Raw genomic sequence first — 17,149 nt, 5'->3', positions numbered from 1 at the left:
GCTGCGCAGCATTTGTGCACCGCCGCCGTCAGTGTCAGCCAGTTTGCCGTGGCATACGGAGCTCCATCGCAGTCTTTAACACTGGTAGCATGCCGCGACAGCGTGGACGTGAACCGTATGTGCAGTTGACGGACTTTGAGCGAGGGCGTATAGTGGGCATGCGGGAGGCCGGGTGGACGTACCGCCGAATTGCTCAACACGTGGGGCGTGAGGTCTCCACAGTACATCGATGATGTCGCCAGTGGTCGGCGGAAGGTGCACGTGCCCGTCGACCTGGGACCGGACCGCAGCGACGCACGGATGCACGCCAAGATCGTAGGATCCTACGCAGTGCCGTAGGGAACCGCACCGCCACTTCCCAGCAAATTAGGGACACTGTTGCTCCTGGGGTATCGGCGAGGACCATTCGCAACCGTCTCCATGAAACTGGGCTACGGCCCCGCACACCGTTTGGCCGTCTTCCGCTCACGCCCCAACATCGTGCAGCCCGCCTCCAGTGGTGTCGCGACAGGCGTGAATGGAGGGACGAATGGAGACGTGTCGTCTTCAGCGATGAGAGTCGCTTCTGCTTTGGTGCCAATGATGGTCGTATGCGTGTTTGGCGCCGTGCAGGTGAGCGCCACAATCAGGACTGCATACGACCGAGGCACACAGGGCCAACACCCGGCATCATGGTGTGGGGAGCGATCTCCTACACTGGCCGTACACCACTGGTGATCGTCGAGGGGACACTGAATAGTGCACAGTACATCCAAACCGTCATCGAACCCATCGTTCTACCATTCCTATACCGGCAAGGGAACTTGCTGTTCCAACAGGACAATGCACGTCCGCATGTATCCCGTGCCACCCAACGTGCTCTAGCAGGTGTAAGTCAACTACCCTGGCCAGCAAGATCTCCAGATCTGTCCCCCATTGAGCATGTTTGAGACTGGATGAAGCGTCGTCTCACGCGGTCTGCACGTCCAGCACGAACGCTGGTCCAACTGAGGCGCCAGGTGGAAATGGCATGGCAAGCCGTTCCACAGGACTACATCCAGCATCTCTACGATCGTCTCCATGGGAGAATAGCAGCCTGCATTGCTGCGAAAGGTGGATGTACAATGTTCTAGTGCCGACATTGTGCATGCTCTGTTGCCTGTGTCTATGTGCCTGTGGTTCTGTCAGTGTGATCATGTGATGTATCTGACCCCAGGAATGTGTCAATAAAGTTTCCCCTTCCTGGGACAATGAATTCACGGTGTTCTTATTTCAATTTCCAGGAGTGTAGATGAGCTCTGCTTTTTGGACAGCAAAATAATTCACACTGATCAAAGTAAAGAAGACAAAAAAATGCACACTGACACCACCACGAAAGGTTTTTCCGAAAAAGAGAAATCTGTCAACAAGCAGTATAAACGTGTCGGGCAGTATTTTCTGGGAGCTGCATTATACGAGAGTGAAACGCGGGTGATATGCAGTACAGATAATAGTAGAAGCATTTGTAATGTGTTGCTTCAGAAGAATGCCAAAGATTAGTGAAGCACGCACTCTTAAGACCTCAAGGAATAATTACTTCGGCCGGCCGGGGTGGCCGTGCGGTTCTAGGCGCTTCAGTCTGGTACCGTGTGACCGCTACGGTCGCAGGTTCGAATCCTGCCTCGGGCATGGATGTGTGTGATGTCCTTAGGTTAGTTAGGTTTAAGTAGTTCTAAGGGACTGATGACCAGAGATTTAAGTCCCATAGTGCTCAGAGCCATTTGAACCAGTAATTACTTCGTACTGGAGGAGGTGTAGGTGTAAAACAGGCCCCAAATGTTCAGTTCAGAAGTTATCACCACGATAAAATGAGGGAAATCAGAGCTCGTACGGAAAGATATAGGTGTTCGTTCTTTCCGCGCGCTATATGAGAATGGAATAATAGAGAAATGTGAAGGTGGCTCGATGAACCCTCTGCCAGGCACTTAAATGTGATTTGCAGAGTATCGATGTAGATGTAGATGTAGACTGAATGAATCGTTTAAAACGTAGCACTGTAACGAAATGGTTCAAATGGCTCTGAGCACTATGGGACTCAACTGCTGTGGTCATAAGTCCCCTAGAACTTAGAACTACTTAAACCTAACTAACCTAAGGACAGCACACAACACCCAGCCATCACGAGGCAGAGAAAAACCCTGACCCCGCCGGGAATCGAACCCGGGAACCCGGGCGTGGGAAGCGAGAACGCTACCGCACGACCACGAGATGCGGGCGCACTGTAACGTATGAAAGGAATCGCTTCGAAGTTTCCTTAATTTTTTTTCCGTTGTGGCACCTAAAGAAAGCATTGTCGAGTAAAAAATTACGTTGTTGAATTAGACGGCAATGCTTCTATTAAATTTTTTACACATTACTGAACGGAAGTCGATGTCAGTATAAGCTTTACGATTTATTTGACCGAGAAATGAGGAAATTAAATAGTTCCACTGTTGAAAGACTAGTGTATTATGGATGGAGCGTAGCACCTGATCCATAATCTCATATCCTTGTCGTTCAGAAAGACGCTAATAGATTTAAAAAGACATTCGGTTTTCCCGATTCCATTGTTACGCTGCAGTTCCTTGTTGGCGCCGACGTCAACGCCTGATCCGCAGGGCTTCCTCGTACTGCTGGAGGTAGGCACCAAAGAAAAAGAGCACCAGGTCAGGATGCAGAGGCGCCAACGCCTGCTATATAAGGTTTCCGCGAACGAAATTGGCGTCAGCACTTCAGGGAAGAGGCGGTGGAGCCTGGCCAGTCAGCCCCGGGTGTTTACGAAACGCAGCCTTGAGCGGCCGCCGCTGCCGCCTGCGTGCTTCTGCGATGGTATCGGGCGCGCTGTTTTCCGGTCGCCGGGCACGAAAGCTGCGCAGCGCACGTGCCGCGCCTTGCTCAACGCCGACCTGCACTGCCCTTCGCTTTTCCTCGCCTTTTTTATCCGTGGGGCGCGCGAGTTTGGCCCAGATTTCGGGCATGACTTAGCAGCTACAACAGTCCCGCCTCTCCTAATCGTGTATATGTTACTTTCAGACCGGATCCGTTTTAGCACTGGTACTACTAAGCTACTGCCCCCCCCCCCCCCCCCAAAAAAAAGAATATACGCACACGTGAACAGGCTTTCGGCTCTTATCTATGCTTTATTTCATTCTTTGTTATTTCTAAAGGAATCAACGTAAATTCCTGTCACAATATTCTACTTAACAGAAAGACGAAGAATTTGCGAGGTAGCGCAGAGGTGACCACATTGGGCTTGAATTCTGGGCGGTTTGAATCCCAGTCTGGCAATCCAGATTTAGGTTTCCGTAAATTTTCTAAATCTAAAAGGCAAATCGACAGAATGATTCATTTAAAAGGGGGAATTTCCCTCCCCTGCCACTCCTAATCAGAACTCCTGCTACCAGGTGTACCGGTATGAAATGAGCGTTGTTTTGTGAGAATGAAACAATAATTTTGAATTGAAAAGTAAAAACAATTTATTCAAAGTACTGACCATTGCTTTCTATACATTTTGACCACCTTCCTGGCAATTTGTGGACACCATGCCAACAGAAATGTTCGTCTTTTGAAACAAACCAGTCAGACACCCAATTTTCGACTTCTTCGTAGGAATCGAAGTGTTCCTCAGCCAATGCGTGTTCCATTGATGAAAACGAATGGTAGTCGGAAGGGGCCAAGTCTGGTGAATACGGCGGGTGGGGTAGCAGCTCCCAGCCAAGTGTTTTGATTGTATCCTGAACCAGTTTTGCTTTGTGTGCAGGTGCATTGTCTGTAAAAATATTACTTTGCCATGTCTTCTGGCCCATTCTGGTCTTTTTTCGATCAATGCATAGTTCAAATTGATCATTTGTTGTCTGTAGCGATTAGTATTCATAGTTTGACCGGGTTTTAGAAGATCATGATACACCACACCTTTCTGATCCCACCAATCACAGAGCATTGTCTTCTTGTCGAATCGATCTGGTTTTGCAGTCGATGTTGATGGTTGTTCCGGATTAACCCATGATTTTTCCCTTTTACGATTCTTAAAATAAATCCATTTTTCATCGCCAGTAACAATTCGACGCAAAATTTATTTTATTTCATGTGTTTGAAGCAAAATTTGACAAATGGTTTTTCGGTTTTCCATCTGTCTTTCATTCAATTCATGTGGCACCCATTTTCCACACTTTTGGATCTTTTCCATAGCTTTCAAACGCCAGAAATTGTTTGTTGCGCAACATTTAGCATTGCTACCATTTGCTTCTGACTCAAAGTATCATCTTCATCCAATATTGCTTGCAATTCGGCGTCTTCGAACTTTTTTGGTGGCCTTCCACGTTCTTCATTTCTTACATCAAAATCGTTATTTCTGAACCAGTGAAGCCATCTTTTGCATGTTGCTTCTGATAGAGAATGATCACCATATGCCTCGACAAGCTTTCGATGCGACTCTGCAGCACCTTTTTTTCAATGAAAACAAAAAATTAATGCTTTCCGCAAATCATCACTTTCTGGTACAAAATTCGACATTGTTAACACGATGAAAACATATGATGTTTGTTCCATGACTTGATGTATACTAAATATCTTTGACAGATTTCATACCAACCAAACAAACAAAAAATTAAGGCTCGTTCACAAAAATGTTCCCTATCGACACATTTGTATCTTAACGCTCATTTCATACCGGTACACCTGCTACTTCTACACTGAAGCGCCAAAGAAACTGGATAGGCATGCGTATTCAAATACAGAGATATGTAAAAAGGCAGATTACGGCGGTGCCGTCGGCAACGCCTATATTAGACAAGTGTCTGGCGCAGTTGTCAGATCAGTTACTGCTGCTACAATGGCAATTTGTTAAGACTTAAGAGAGTTTGAACATGGTGTTACAGTCGGCGCACGAGCGATGGGACACAGCATCTCCAAGGTAACGATGAAATGGGAATTTTCCCGCGCGACCATTTCATGAGTGTACCGTGAATATCAGGAATCCGGTAAAACATCAAATCTCCGACATCGTTGCGGCCGGAAAAAGATCCTGCAAGAACGGGACCAACAACGACTGAAGAGAATCGTTCAACGTGACAGAAGTGCAACCCTTCCGCTAATTGCTGCAGATTTCAATGCTGGGCCATCAACAAGTGTCAGCGTGCGAACCATTCAACGAAACGACTATGATATGGGCTTCCGGAGCCGAAAGCCAACTCGTTACCTTTGATGACTGCACGATACAAAGTTTTACGCCTCGCCTGACCCCGTCAACACCGACATTGGACTGTTGATGACTGGAAACATGTTGCCTGACCGGACGAGTCTCGTTTCAGATTGTATCGACAGGAATCCATGGACCCTGCATGTCAGTAGCGGCTGTTCAAGCTGGTGGAGGCTCTGTAATGCTGTGGGGCGTGTGCAGTTGGAGTGATATGGGACCCGTAATATGTCTAGATACTACTCTGACAAATGACACATACGTAAGCATCTAACTGACTCGATAACTTAATAAAACAATTGTAGTGGCATATAACAGTACTCTAAGGTAAAATATTTGTAATCTTCGTTGTCTTCTGTGTTATTTAATGATTGCATTAAGTTAAATTCAGGGTCACCTCTTTGCTACTAAATAACTTGCAACGACAATAGGACTATTCTCAGTTTTACGGCTGGTAAAATTGTTGTTCATTAAAACACAACCGGTTTCGTGGCTCGTTGTCGCTCGTGCCGGCCGCTTTTGCCTTGTCCTGAACTGGGTTGTCCTGCCGTCTTACTGACGCAGGCAGGTTGTAAAAAATGGAGCACGTCTTCCATACCTTTTGTTCGCCATAGTATTGACGATATTCACTGAATAGAAACTTTTGACTAGGGGCCATGGGTATGCCTATGATTTTTTGACGTTGCTGCATCGATTAATAAACAACAATTTTACCAGCTGTAAGCGGAATTGTTCGTATCATGCCTTTCAACAGCTGCAGTTGTCCGGTATATAAAATAGTTTGCCGGCCGCAGTGGCCGAGCGGTTCTAGGCGCTACAGTCTGGAACCACGCGACCGCTACGGTCGCAGTTTCCAATCCTGCCTGGGGCATGAATGTGTGTGATGTCCTTAGGTTAGTTAGGTTTAAGTAGTTCTAAGTTCTAGGGGACTGATGACCACAGCAGTTAAGTCCCATAGTGCTCAGAGCCATTTGAACCATTTTTTTTATAAAATAGTTTGTTATTCCTCAGTGTTTACTTCGTAAGATATTGAGGAAAACGCACCAAGATAAAGTGTATACGTATCGTAACATGGCTCGCCATGTGTGCAATGATCGAGGAAGGTGCGTAGTAGTTAGTACGCTGGACTCGCATTCGGGAGGACTACTGTTCAAACCCGCTTCCGGTCATCCAGATCTAAGTTTTCAGTGATTTCCCTCAATCGCTCCAGGAAAATGCGGGGAAGGTTTCTTTAAAAGGGTACGTCGATTTACTTCCCTATCCTTGACACCATCCGAGCTTGAGCTCCGTCTCTAATGACCTCGATGTCGACGGGACGTTAAGCTCAGCCTTCCTTCCTTCTTCTTGCCATGCGTACACTGTGCTACCGCCAGAGTGGTGAGGAAACTATGGGAGATTTCTGAATACATGTGATCGCCGGCCACAATGGCCCTGCAGATGTTAGAGCTGTGCTTGTTGCCTCTGACGTATTTGTGATGGATCGGCCGTTTTTACATGCAGAACCGTTGGACATCTTGGCACATTTTGCGCTCGAGTGAGAACGGCTGCTTTGTGAGTTACGCGAGAGCACACGCGGGCGCGCTGACGTGTGTGTGGCGGCTGACTTTGAAGTGAGGGCGCCTTTCAGACTGAGTGTGAAGCGTGATCGGCGGCCGTGACGCGAGGGCAGCGTCCGCTGACATTTCGGAGCCACCTCCTTGCACACCTTCCAGCGCGAGGTCATCGCACTCTTACAGGTCACCGGCGAACGCCCGAAGCCAAGTTGAAAGGAACAGCGCGCCTAAGTTGAGCAGAGCTCTTGAGGGTCGATATTGATTGCAGCTCTCGAGTATTACCACTCGTGGTCATTGCTACGGCTCAATGAAATTATTTACAGATGTTCACGTATCTTCAACAACTTTATACGTTATAACGAGGTTAATATTAATCGCCATATTTTTATCGCTAAAAGTACTAGCAGAGAAATAATGCTGTCTCCTTGTCATTGTGGTAAATAAAATACACTATTGTCCTTTAAAATTGCTACACCAAGAAGAAATGCAGATGATAAACGGGTATTCATTGGACAAATATATTATACTAGAACTGACATGTGATTACATTTTCACGCAATTTGGGTGCATAGACCCTGAGAAATCAATAGCCAGAACAACCACCTCTGACCGTAATAACGGTCTTGATACGCCTGGGCATTGAGTCAAACAGAGAGCTTGGATGGCGTGTACAGATACGGCTGCCCATGCTCCTTCAACACGATACCACAGATCATCAAGAGTAGTGACTGGCGTAATGTGACGAGCCAGTTGCTCGGCCACCACTGACCAGACGTTTCCAGTTGGTGAGAGATATGGAGAATGTACTGGCCAGGGCAGCAGTGAAACATCTTCTGTATCCAGAAAGGTCCGTACAGGACCTGTAACATGCGGTCATGCATTATCCTGCTAAATTCCGAGTGGAATGTGACACTTGATGGATCGGGTGCAGTACCATACGGTCGTATGCAGGGTGACCCGCAAGTGCGTATCCAGAAAAGGCTGGCGCATTAAGCAAACGTGTTCTTCCCCATGTCTCGCCTCGACCGTAATGTCCGCCGCTCGTGGTCTCTCGGTAGCGTTCTCGCTTCCCGAGCCCGGGGTCCCGGGTTCGATTCCCGGCGGGGTCAGGGATTTTCACCTGCCTCGAGATGACTGGGTGTTTGTGTTGTCCTCATCACTTCATCATCATCCAGGACAGTGGCGAAATTGGACTGAGCAAAGATTGGGTAATTGTACGGGCGCTGATAACCACGCAGTTGAGCGCCCCACAAACCACACATCATCATCATCATCATCATCGACCGTAATGACCTCGCTGTCGGTTGGTGTTAAACTGCGACAAAAAGAAGTGTGCTGGGCCTGCCTTGCGAGGCTCTTAGCTGCGCTTTCTCAGCCGTAATGAACACCAGCGGCAGCCACGGAAAAAGCGCCGGTGGCGGTCCGAGACGGCGCTCTTTGTACGGGGCGCGTGTGACGGGCCGAGGTGTGAAGCGGTGTCAGCGCGTGACGGCGCCATTGTGGCCGCCTAAGTAGGAGCTTGTCCCGCACTAAGCAGCGGCCTCCGGCGGCGCCGGTGTAGCTTTAACAAGGCGCTCTGTTTAACGAAACCACTTTCCCTTTCTCGCGCCCTTCATTATTATGGGATTAAAGAGGCCCGTAAATAAACAAAGAAGCCTCCTTAGAGAACGTTCCTGGCCGTCTAGATCGAGTTTCTCTCGCGCCCGAATGAATTGTCTCGGTGGCCGTTCTACAATAAAACGTCAGGCGAAATCGGATTACACTCCACGAAAAAAAGGCCGCCGTCAACGCGTATTACGGAAGACGTGTGGATATGACCCCACATTTCGTACGACGTCGACGTAATCAGAGAGACTTATACAAGAGTCTTGTTTCTGGTCATCATTGCGTTTCGAAGTAGAGGCTAACAAAATAAGTCTCGTCAGAGACTGCAAAGGACTCGGAAGATCAATTACGTGGAATGGATAATATCTTGAAAACATATGCAATGAAGTATATTCGAATTACACTACTGGCCATTAAAACTGCTACACCACGAAGATGACGTGCTACAGACGCTAAATTTAACCGACAGGCAGAAGATGCTGCGATATGCAAATGATTAGCTTTTCAGAGCATCTACACAAGGTTGGCGCCGGTGGCGACACCCACAACGTGCTGACATGAGGAAAGTTTTCAACCGATTTCTCATACACAAACAGCAGTTGACCGGCGTTGCCTGGTGAAACGTTGTTGTGATGCCTCGTGTAACGAGGAGAAATGCGTACCATCACGTTTCCGACTTTGACAAAGGTCGGATTGTAGCCTATCGCGATTGCCGTTTATCGTATCGCGACATTGCTGCTCGCGCTGGTCGAGATCCAATGACTGTTAGCACAATATGGAATCGGTGCGCTCAGGAGGGTAATACGGAACGCCGTGCTGGATCCCAACGGCCTCGTATCACTAGCAGTCGAGATGACAGGCATCTTATCCGCATGGCTGTGACGGATCGTGCAGCCATGTCTCGATCCCTGAGTCAACATATGGGGACGTTTGCAAGACAACAACCACCTGCACGAACAGTTCGACGACGTTTGCAGCAGCATGGAGTGTCAGCTCGGAGACCATGGCTGCGGTTACCCTTGACGCTGCATCACAGACAGGAGCGCCTGCGAGGGTGAACTCAACGACGAACCTGGGTGCACGAAAGGCAAAACGTCATTTTTTCGGATGAATCCAGGTTCTGTTTACAGCATCATGATGGTCGCATCCGTGTTTCGCGACATCGCGGTGAACGCACATTGGAAGCGTGTGTTCGTCATCGCCATACTGGCGTATCACCCGGCGTGGTGGCATGGGGTGCCATTGGTTACACGTCTCGGTCACCTCTTGTTCGCATTGACGGCACTTTGAACAGTGGACGTTACATTTCATATGTGTTACGACCCGTGGCTCTACCCTTCATTCGATCCCTGCGAAACCCTACATTTCAGCAGGATAATGCACGACCGCATGTTGCAGGTCCTGTACGGGCCTTTCTGGATACAGAAGATGTTCGACTGCTGCCCTGGCCACCACATTCTGCACATCTCTCACCAATTGAAAACGTCTGGTCAATGGTGGCCGAGCAACTGGCTCGTCACAATACGCCAGTCACTACCCTTGATGAAGTGTGGTATCGTGCTGAAGCTGCATGGGCAGCTGTACCTGTACACGCCATCCACGCTCTGTTTGACTCAATGGCCAGGCGTATCAAGGCCGTTATTACGGCCAGAGATGGTTGTTCTGGGTACTGATTTTTCAGGATATATGCACTCAAATTGCGTGAAAATGTAATCACATGTCAGTTCTAGTATAATATATTTTTCCAATGAATACCCGTTTATCATCTGCATTTGTTCTTGGTGTAGCAATTTTAATGGCCAGTAGTGTAAATTAGGCGATAACGAAAAAAGTAGATTAGTAAGTTTTGCTATTTAGGCACCGAAATAGCTGACAGAGATGCAGAAAAATTTAGTTTAATGCTGATGAGTAGGGAAAACAAGCCCGGAAATGTTAATATACAGCATTAGTAATGTCCTGCTTGGCACAGTCCCGTCTTTATAAGTATCAAGGCGTAAAGTTGCAAAGCAATATGTAGTGATACGAGCATGTGAGTATTGTGGCAGGGAAGGCGAATGCTCGACTTCGGTTTACTGGAGGAGTTTTTGGGAACGTGTGGTTCATTTGTAAAGGATACCGCACGTAGGACACTAAAGTGACGTATTCTTGAGTACTGCTCGAGCGTCTGGGATCCGCACCAGGTTGCATTGAAGGAAGACATCGAAGCAACCCAGAGGCGGGCTGCTAGATTTGCTGCCGGTAGATTAGAACAACACGGAAGTGTTAAGGTGATGCTTCGGGAACTCATATGGGAAATCCTGCAGGGAAGGCGATGTTCTTTTCAAGAAATGTTGTTGAGAAAATTTAGGGAATCAGTATCTGAAGTTGACTGCAGAACGATACTATTGCCGCCAACATACGTTGCACTTAAGGACCACGAAGGTATAGGAGAAATTAGGGCATACAGAAAGTCGTTTTTTTCCTGATCTAGCTACGAGTGGAGCAGGAAAGGAAACAAGTAATGGTACAGAGTACCCTCCGCCATGCACCTTACGGTGGCTTGCGGAGTATGCATGTGTATGCAGATGTAGACAAGAGGATATAAAATAAATGGGAATAATTGTTTGGAGTGTAGCCTTATTTGGAAGTGAAACATGGACGATAAAGAGTTCAGACAAGAATATTGCGCTACAAAAGAATGACGAAGATTAGATGCGTAGATCTAATAACAAATAACAGGGTACTGAGTCGAATTGTGCTACAAATTTGGCAAAACAAGGGATTGATTAATAATACGCATTCTGAAGTATCACAGTATCGAATTTGCTAATGGAAGTGCCGGGAGTAAATATATTGAGGGAGATCGAGGCTTAAGTTCAGTATGCAAGTTCAGATTCGTGTACTGTTACAGGAATTATGCAGAGACGAAGAGGCTTGCAAAGGCGTCCACCAAATCAATCTTCGGACTGAAGCTCACAACACAAAGACGACAACAACAACAACAGTAACTTAAAACTAAATTAACAGAAAAAATGTGAAAATTCAAGTTTTATTCTCATTTCATACGTGAAATTGGCGTTAGAGAGGACATCAGCAACAGCGGCGAGTTTCAAATCCCAGAAGGTCAAAGATTTGACAGGTACAGACCCTGTAGAAGTACATAGCATCAGGGAGAGCAGTAGTTCAGATGCGATCTTCGTCCTGAATATTAACCTGCTGTGTTTCAATTCGATAACATTCGGTATTCTGACACGAAGGACTCAGTGGGTTTAATTAGTAACTATTAGCTACTAACAGTCGTGAAGATGTTCGCTGCCCAATTTGCCAGCTCAGTTCAATGTAAGGGAATATTGGGACCCACCATATCACCATTGTTACTCTTGACTACCTTTTGCAGCAGTACATACATTAACATTTTTTTCTTGCAGATCTCAAAAGCATTGAATTGCTGCTTTTTCCGAAACCTAGAGACACAAGCCCATTTTCTGTTTAAAAAGATAACTGTCGAAAGGTAGGCAGTTTTCACTGTAACTCCAGCATGTAAGCCTGACGGTCGCCTTTCTCCTTGTTGCAGGTGCACCTGCGGTCGCACTTCATCATGAACGGCGTGTGCGTGAGGTGGCGAGGATGGATCGACCTGGAGCGTCTCGACGGCGTCGGCTGCCTCGAGTACGACGAGGAGAGAGCACAGGTACTCGCCTTCCTCAAGTCTTTCGTGTCTGGTGCTCATTACGACAGTGATTTCATGTAATATTCCTCTCGAGTGAGACTAATGAGCGTGGCAAAGACATTTGTCTCTTCAAAGCTAATTTTAAGAATGTAGTTATTTCAGTACTGTGTTTCACATATTACTGTAGTTAGAATGAGATTTTCACTCTGCAGCGGAGTGTGCGCTGATATGAAACTTCCTAGCAGATTAAAACTGTGTGTCGGGCCGAGACTCGAACTCGGGACCTTTGCGTTTCGCGGGCAAGTGCTCTGCCATCTGAGCTACCCAAGCACGACTCACGCCCCGTCCTCACAGCCTTACGTCTGCCAGTATCACGTCTCCTACCTTCCAAACTTTACAGAAGCTCTCCTGCGAACCTAGCAGAACTAGCACTCCTGGAAGAAAGGATATTGCGGAGACATGGCTTAGCCACAGCCTGGGGGATGTTTCCAGAATGAGATTTTCACTCTGCAGCGGAGTGTACGCTGATATGAAACTTCCTGCAAGGTTCGGAGGAGAGCTTCTGTGAAGTTTGGAAGGTAGGAGACGTGATACTGGCAGACGTACGGCTGTGAGGACGGGGCGTGAGTCGTACTTGGGTAGCTCAGATGGTAGAGCACTTGCCCGCGAAACGCAAAGGTCCCGAGTTCGAGTCTCGGCCCGGCACACAGTTTTAATCTGCCAGGAAGTTTCATTACTGTATTTAATCAGTGGCCTGTGAAGTGTGTTCTTATCGCTTCCGCAGGCGTTATTAATTTCAGTAGCATTCCTGTGTGACTGGAATCATTAAAACTGCAATCTCGTATTGCACTTCATATATAAGCCATATTATTCATTCTTAATAATGAAAACAGTTCACACTTGCTTTAACTTTGTCTCATTTCTAAGTTTTAGTCCTGGCATCAGGTTTATTCCGTTTGATATCTTGAGATAACTGACTGGGTGCTCTACCCTTGTGTATATGATAACTATTTTATAATATCTGAAGTAATAGCACACCAAAAGAAATTGTCAAATATTTGTCGTTTATAGAAATGCTTGAATTGCAAATTAAGTATGTAAACTTCTATAAAAAGAGTTATTTTAAGTCCATTTTTGCAATTAATGAAGAGATGCGTATTTTGTAAATTGAAGGTGGAGGGGGGCGGGGGGGGGGGGGGGTGAAGGGAAAGAAAAGGAAAGGAACTCGTGATGTCGGCTGCAACTGGACTTACGTGTGCTGGACCGGCATTCGAACCGGGGGTCCTCTGCTTACTATGCAGCTGCGGTATCGCAACTGTGCGGATTATATCGGTACGTCCTCGGCCCACTCACATTCCCACCTATCGGCGATGTTTATTTTACCGTACGCGCTTCCTTTTTACTAATTTAAAACATCAGTGGTAGCATATTTGCCTGGTTATCGCTCACGGAAGTGTTGTTTTATATGAACAAAAGGAAACGCGTAGGGCAAAATAAATATTGATTTTTTTGTAGTTGCAAACATGATTTTAAATATCTTTAATAATTGTAAAGTAACTACGGGACCTGTGACCCCATAAATTACTCTATATAATGTTTTGTATCAAAGAAACTTGTGCTGGTTACGTCAGAGGATACTTCTCCTTAGTTAGGCGACGCAACAGGGAAACAGGCTGATTGTCTTAGCAGTATTACTACAGGAAGCCGCAGGGCGTCTAGATTTAGAGCTTCCTGAATGGAACTCCCAGAAATAATTTGTGATACTTCTCTGAATTCTTCATTTATATTCTAATCGTATATTTGTCAGAAAGTACATAACTGCGGCATTATACAGGGCGAGTCAAAAGTACTTGGACACCTTCATAAGTTGGAAGATTTAAGGGAAAATTGAAATGTGATGATGGGAACGTAGGTTTGACGTGGGGCCGCAACTTATGGAGTAAATGTCATTCATGGCCGCCATCTTGAAATCCGCCATTTTGGATTCAAGTCATTTTTTCTTTTAATGGGAAGGGGGTTGTATGACACATCAAATAACACTCGCTTGAGCTCTGGAATTGAGTGGTGTAATTTGTTTCTGTCTATCTTGTACAGTTCAGAAGTTATTAATGTGCTTGCGGCGACTACAGTTGTGCATTGCACGGGATGGACAACACGTAGAACATGTGTTGTAGCCGGTCGCGGTGGTCTAGCGGTTCTAGGCGCTCAGTCCGGAACCGCGCGACTGCTACGGTCGCAGGTTCGAATCCTGCCTCGGGCATGGATGTGTGTGATGTCCTTAGGTTAGTTAGGTTTAAGTAGTTCTAAGTTCTAGGGGACTGATGACCACAGATGTTAAGTCCCATAGTGCTCAGAGCCATTTGAACCATGTGTTGTAGCAGTCGGTATGAAGGTAATTTCCCAACTTTGAACATTAATAACCTCTAAACCGTACAAGATAGACAAAAACAAATTACACCACTAAATTCCAGATCTCAAACGTGTGTTATTTTATGTGTCATACACCCCCCCCTTCCCATTAAAAAAATGACTTGAATCCAAAATGGCGGGTTTCAACATAGCGGCTATGAATGACATTCATTCCAAAAGTTGCGACCCCACATCAAACCTATGACGCCATCATCACATTTCAATTTTCCCTTTAATCTTCCAACTTATGAAGGTGTCCAAGGACTTTTGACTCACCCTGTATTAATGATGAGCTAGTTTGCACGCAACAGACAGCATGCTGTGAGGGTTCTTAAGCGCGCAGCTCTCTCAGGCAATGTTTCACCCTCCTAGCTTCTAACTAAAATCTGTATCCTCAGCTTCACTGAAACTGGCTTATTCCAGAGTTGTAGTTCGTAGTACTGTGTTGAGGGCAGGAGCAGAGGTTGTGTGTGCAGGAGTGTCAATGTGTTACAGCTGGAGGATTCGATGCTGCGTGACCAGATCGAGCGCTACAACCAGCGGCTGCGAGACTTCGAGGAGAAGCAGAGGGCGTACCGCCAACACCAGGAGCGGCCCGCCGACCCCGACCTCGAGGTCAGTGCCTCACTCACTCACGCCGCCTTCACACGCGCCAATTCCTTGTCTGAGTCGGTTACTCGTCGTCGCAAGGGAGTCTACTGTGGCGTCCCTGGCATATTATTCCTTCACCGTGGTCCCTGTTGACGAAGCTCTTTCTTACATAGCTGATATGTTTCCTACTGACATAATAGCTTTGTTTCGACATTGTCTATCCTCGACTTATTTTCAATATAACAACGAGTTTTATGAACAAATTGATGGGGTGGCCATGGGTAGCCCTCTAAGCCCTGCTATTGCTAATCTATTTACGGAATTTTTCGAACAACAGGTGCTGCAGTCGGCCAAAAAAAAGCCCTTTGAAATGGTATCGATACGTGGATGACACCTTTGTGATATGGAATCATGCTGAAGAGGAACTGAGTGATTTTTGGTGCACATAACAGTTTCAATCCAAGGATACAATTCACCATGGAGAAAGAGAATAATGGACAACTAAATTTTTTGGATGTATTGGTTATTAAACGGGCAGATGGGACTTTCGGGCACAAGGTATATAGGAAAGACACACACACCGATCGTTACCTACATAAGAATTCGAATCATCATCCTAGGCAGAAGAGAGGAGCCATAAAAACTTTAGTGGACAGAGCTAATAACATCTGTAAGCCAATTTACTTGCAAGATGAATTAAGCCATTTGCAAACAGCTTTCAAGAGAAATGGGTACAGACAAGGAAATAGATCGAGCACTCCACCCTAGAAGAAAAGTGTCCGAAAATACACGACAACAACAACCGTCGGCTGGAAAAGTTTTTCTTCCATTTATTCATAACATCACGGAGCCGGCAACGAAACGTCAGGAAGGAGTAGTAGTTTCATATATGGACCACGGCAATTCAGCTCGTAAGTTTTAATTAATGATTATTCCTGCACTGTCACTCCCAAGTCACGATTTGTCGCTTTTGTTTAGAAGTCGATACTAAAGTTGCGTATATTATGAGCGCCGCCGTCTTCTGAAAGTGAACTTATGACGAACAGTTCTTCTTACAAAAAGTTAGCTAAAGTAACATCATTGACGAACTAGCAATGATGGTAAGTTTGTTTACAACCAAACCGAAATTTGTACTGAATGATCTTGACGCAGGTGCATGGCAACTCCTCCACAGTGCTGCAAACTGAAAAATTAGGAACATTACAAAACGCTTATTTGCTTGAGAAAATAAATTCATGCACACGCATCACATAATGACGTTTCAGTTCACGTGTTGTAAGGGTCCGTAGGTCCTTACTATAACTTTGCACTCGGCACAGGTCGATAGGGCGAACAATCGATTGTGACGTGTTGCGAAAGCGAGTGTCGAGATGCGCCAGAGTGGTTGGCGGGAATGGTGTGTGTGTGTGTGTGTGTGTGTGTGTGTGTGTGTGTGTGTGTGGAGTCCATTATTGGAATACAGGGTTTTTAACCGAGAAGGGTGTCACCATCGCCGTGGTTAGACCCCTAAATAATAAATAAATAGCGGGAAAGTGATGAAGTATCTTTATAAAAGTGATCAGTGACGTTACTAGTGCCGATATTTACTTTCGCGTCTACCGCGCCGGCCCAACCTTGGATTTCAGTGTTGGATGCAGTGATGGATTAGCGTGTGACGATAATGGCAAATGAAGAAAGCCTGTGCTGAGATTAGCCATAATTAGATATGTATGACGAAGGCAGTGGCTGTCTCCTTTTTGTGTTTTGAGAAGAATGTAAGTTCGTAATTAGTAAAACTTGTTGGTGTTCCTTATTACCATACATTCAGTATTACAGTATTGAACAGGACGAACTGGAAAGTAACAACTTCCGTAGCAGTCAATTCCGATTACCAGCCCCATTAGGTTCACGGTCATGTTAATAATAAATATTGGGCTGCTATTCGATCAGATCAGTTCGGGATGAAAAACGGAGGTGTTACAGTGTGAATGGCCTGTTGTCGTCAGTGTGCAGTGTACACAATATTTCGGCAAGCGACGTCGTTGCCATTATCAGCAGTGGTGACGAATTGATTGCCTAGCACCTGGAACACTGGTTATACTGAGGTTGGACAAAGTGATACATACATCAAAAAAAGATTTTAATCACCTCGGTTGCGAGAGTTCCGGAACC

The 17,149-nt window shown here is 46.2% G+C and overlaps 1 protein-coding gene across 1 annotated transcript in view; it reads left to right on the top strand.

Annotated features, from left to right (window-relative positions):
• The window catches only part of LOC126162956 (protein big brother), a 260,533-nt gene that overhangs the window by 162,220 nt on the left and 81,164 nt on the right, over nucleotides 1-17,149 (top strand). Inside the window, exons 4-5 of the mRNA XM_049919791.1 lie at nucleotides 11,903-12,019; nucleotides 14,903-15,022. Of these exons, the coding sequence (XP_049775748.1) occupies nucleotides 11,903-12,019; nucleotides 14,903-15,022 (237 nt within the window). The remainder of the gene's footprint in view (nucleotides 1-11,902; nucleotides 12,020-14,902; nucleotides 15,023-17,149) is intronic.

Source organism: Schistocerca cancellata, chromosome 2, assembly GCF_023864275.1.
Source record: "Schistocerca cancellata isolate TAMUIC-IGC-003103 chromosome 2, iqSchCanc2.1, whole genome shotgun sequence".
NCBI classification, from domain to species: domain Eukaryota; kingdom Metazoa; phylum Arthropoda; class Insecta; order Orthoptera; family Acrididae; genus Schistocerca; species Schistocerca cancellata.
The sequence above is the reverse complement of the archived record's forward strand: the minus strand, read 5'-3'. Positions and strand labels throughout refer to the sequence as shown.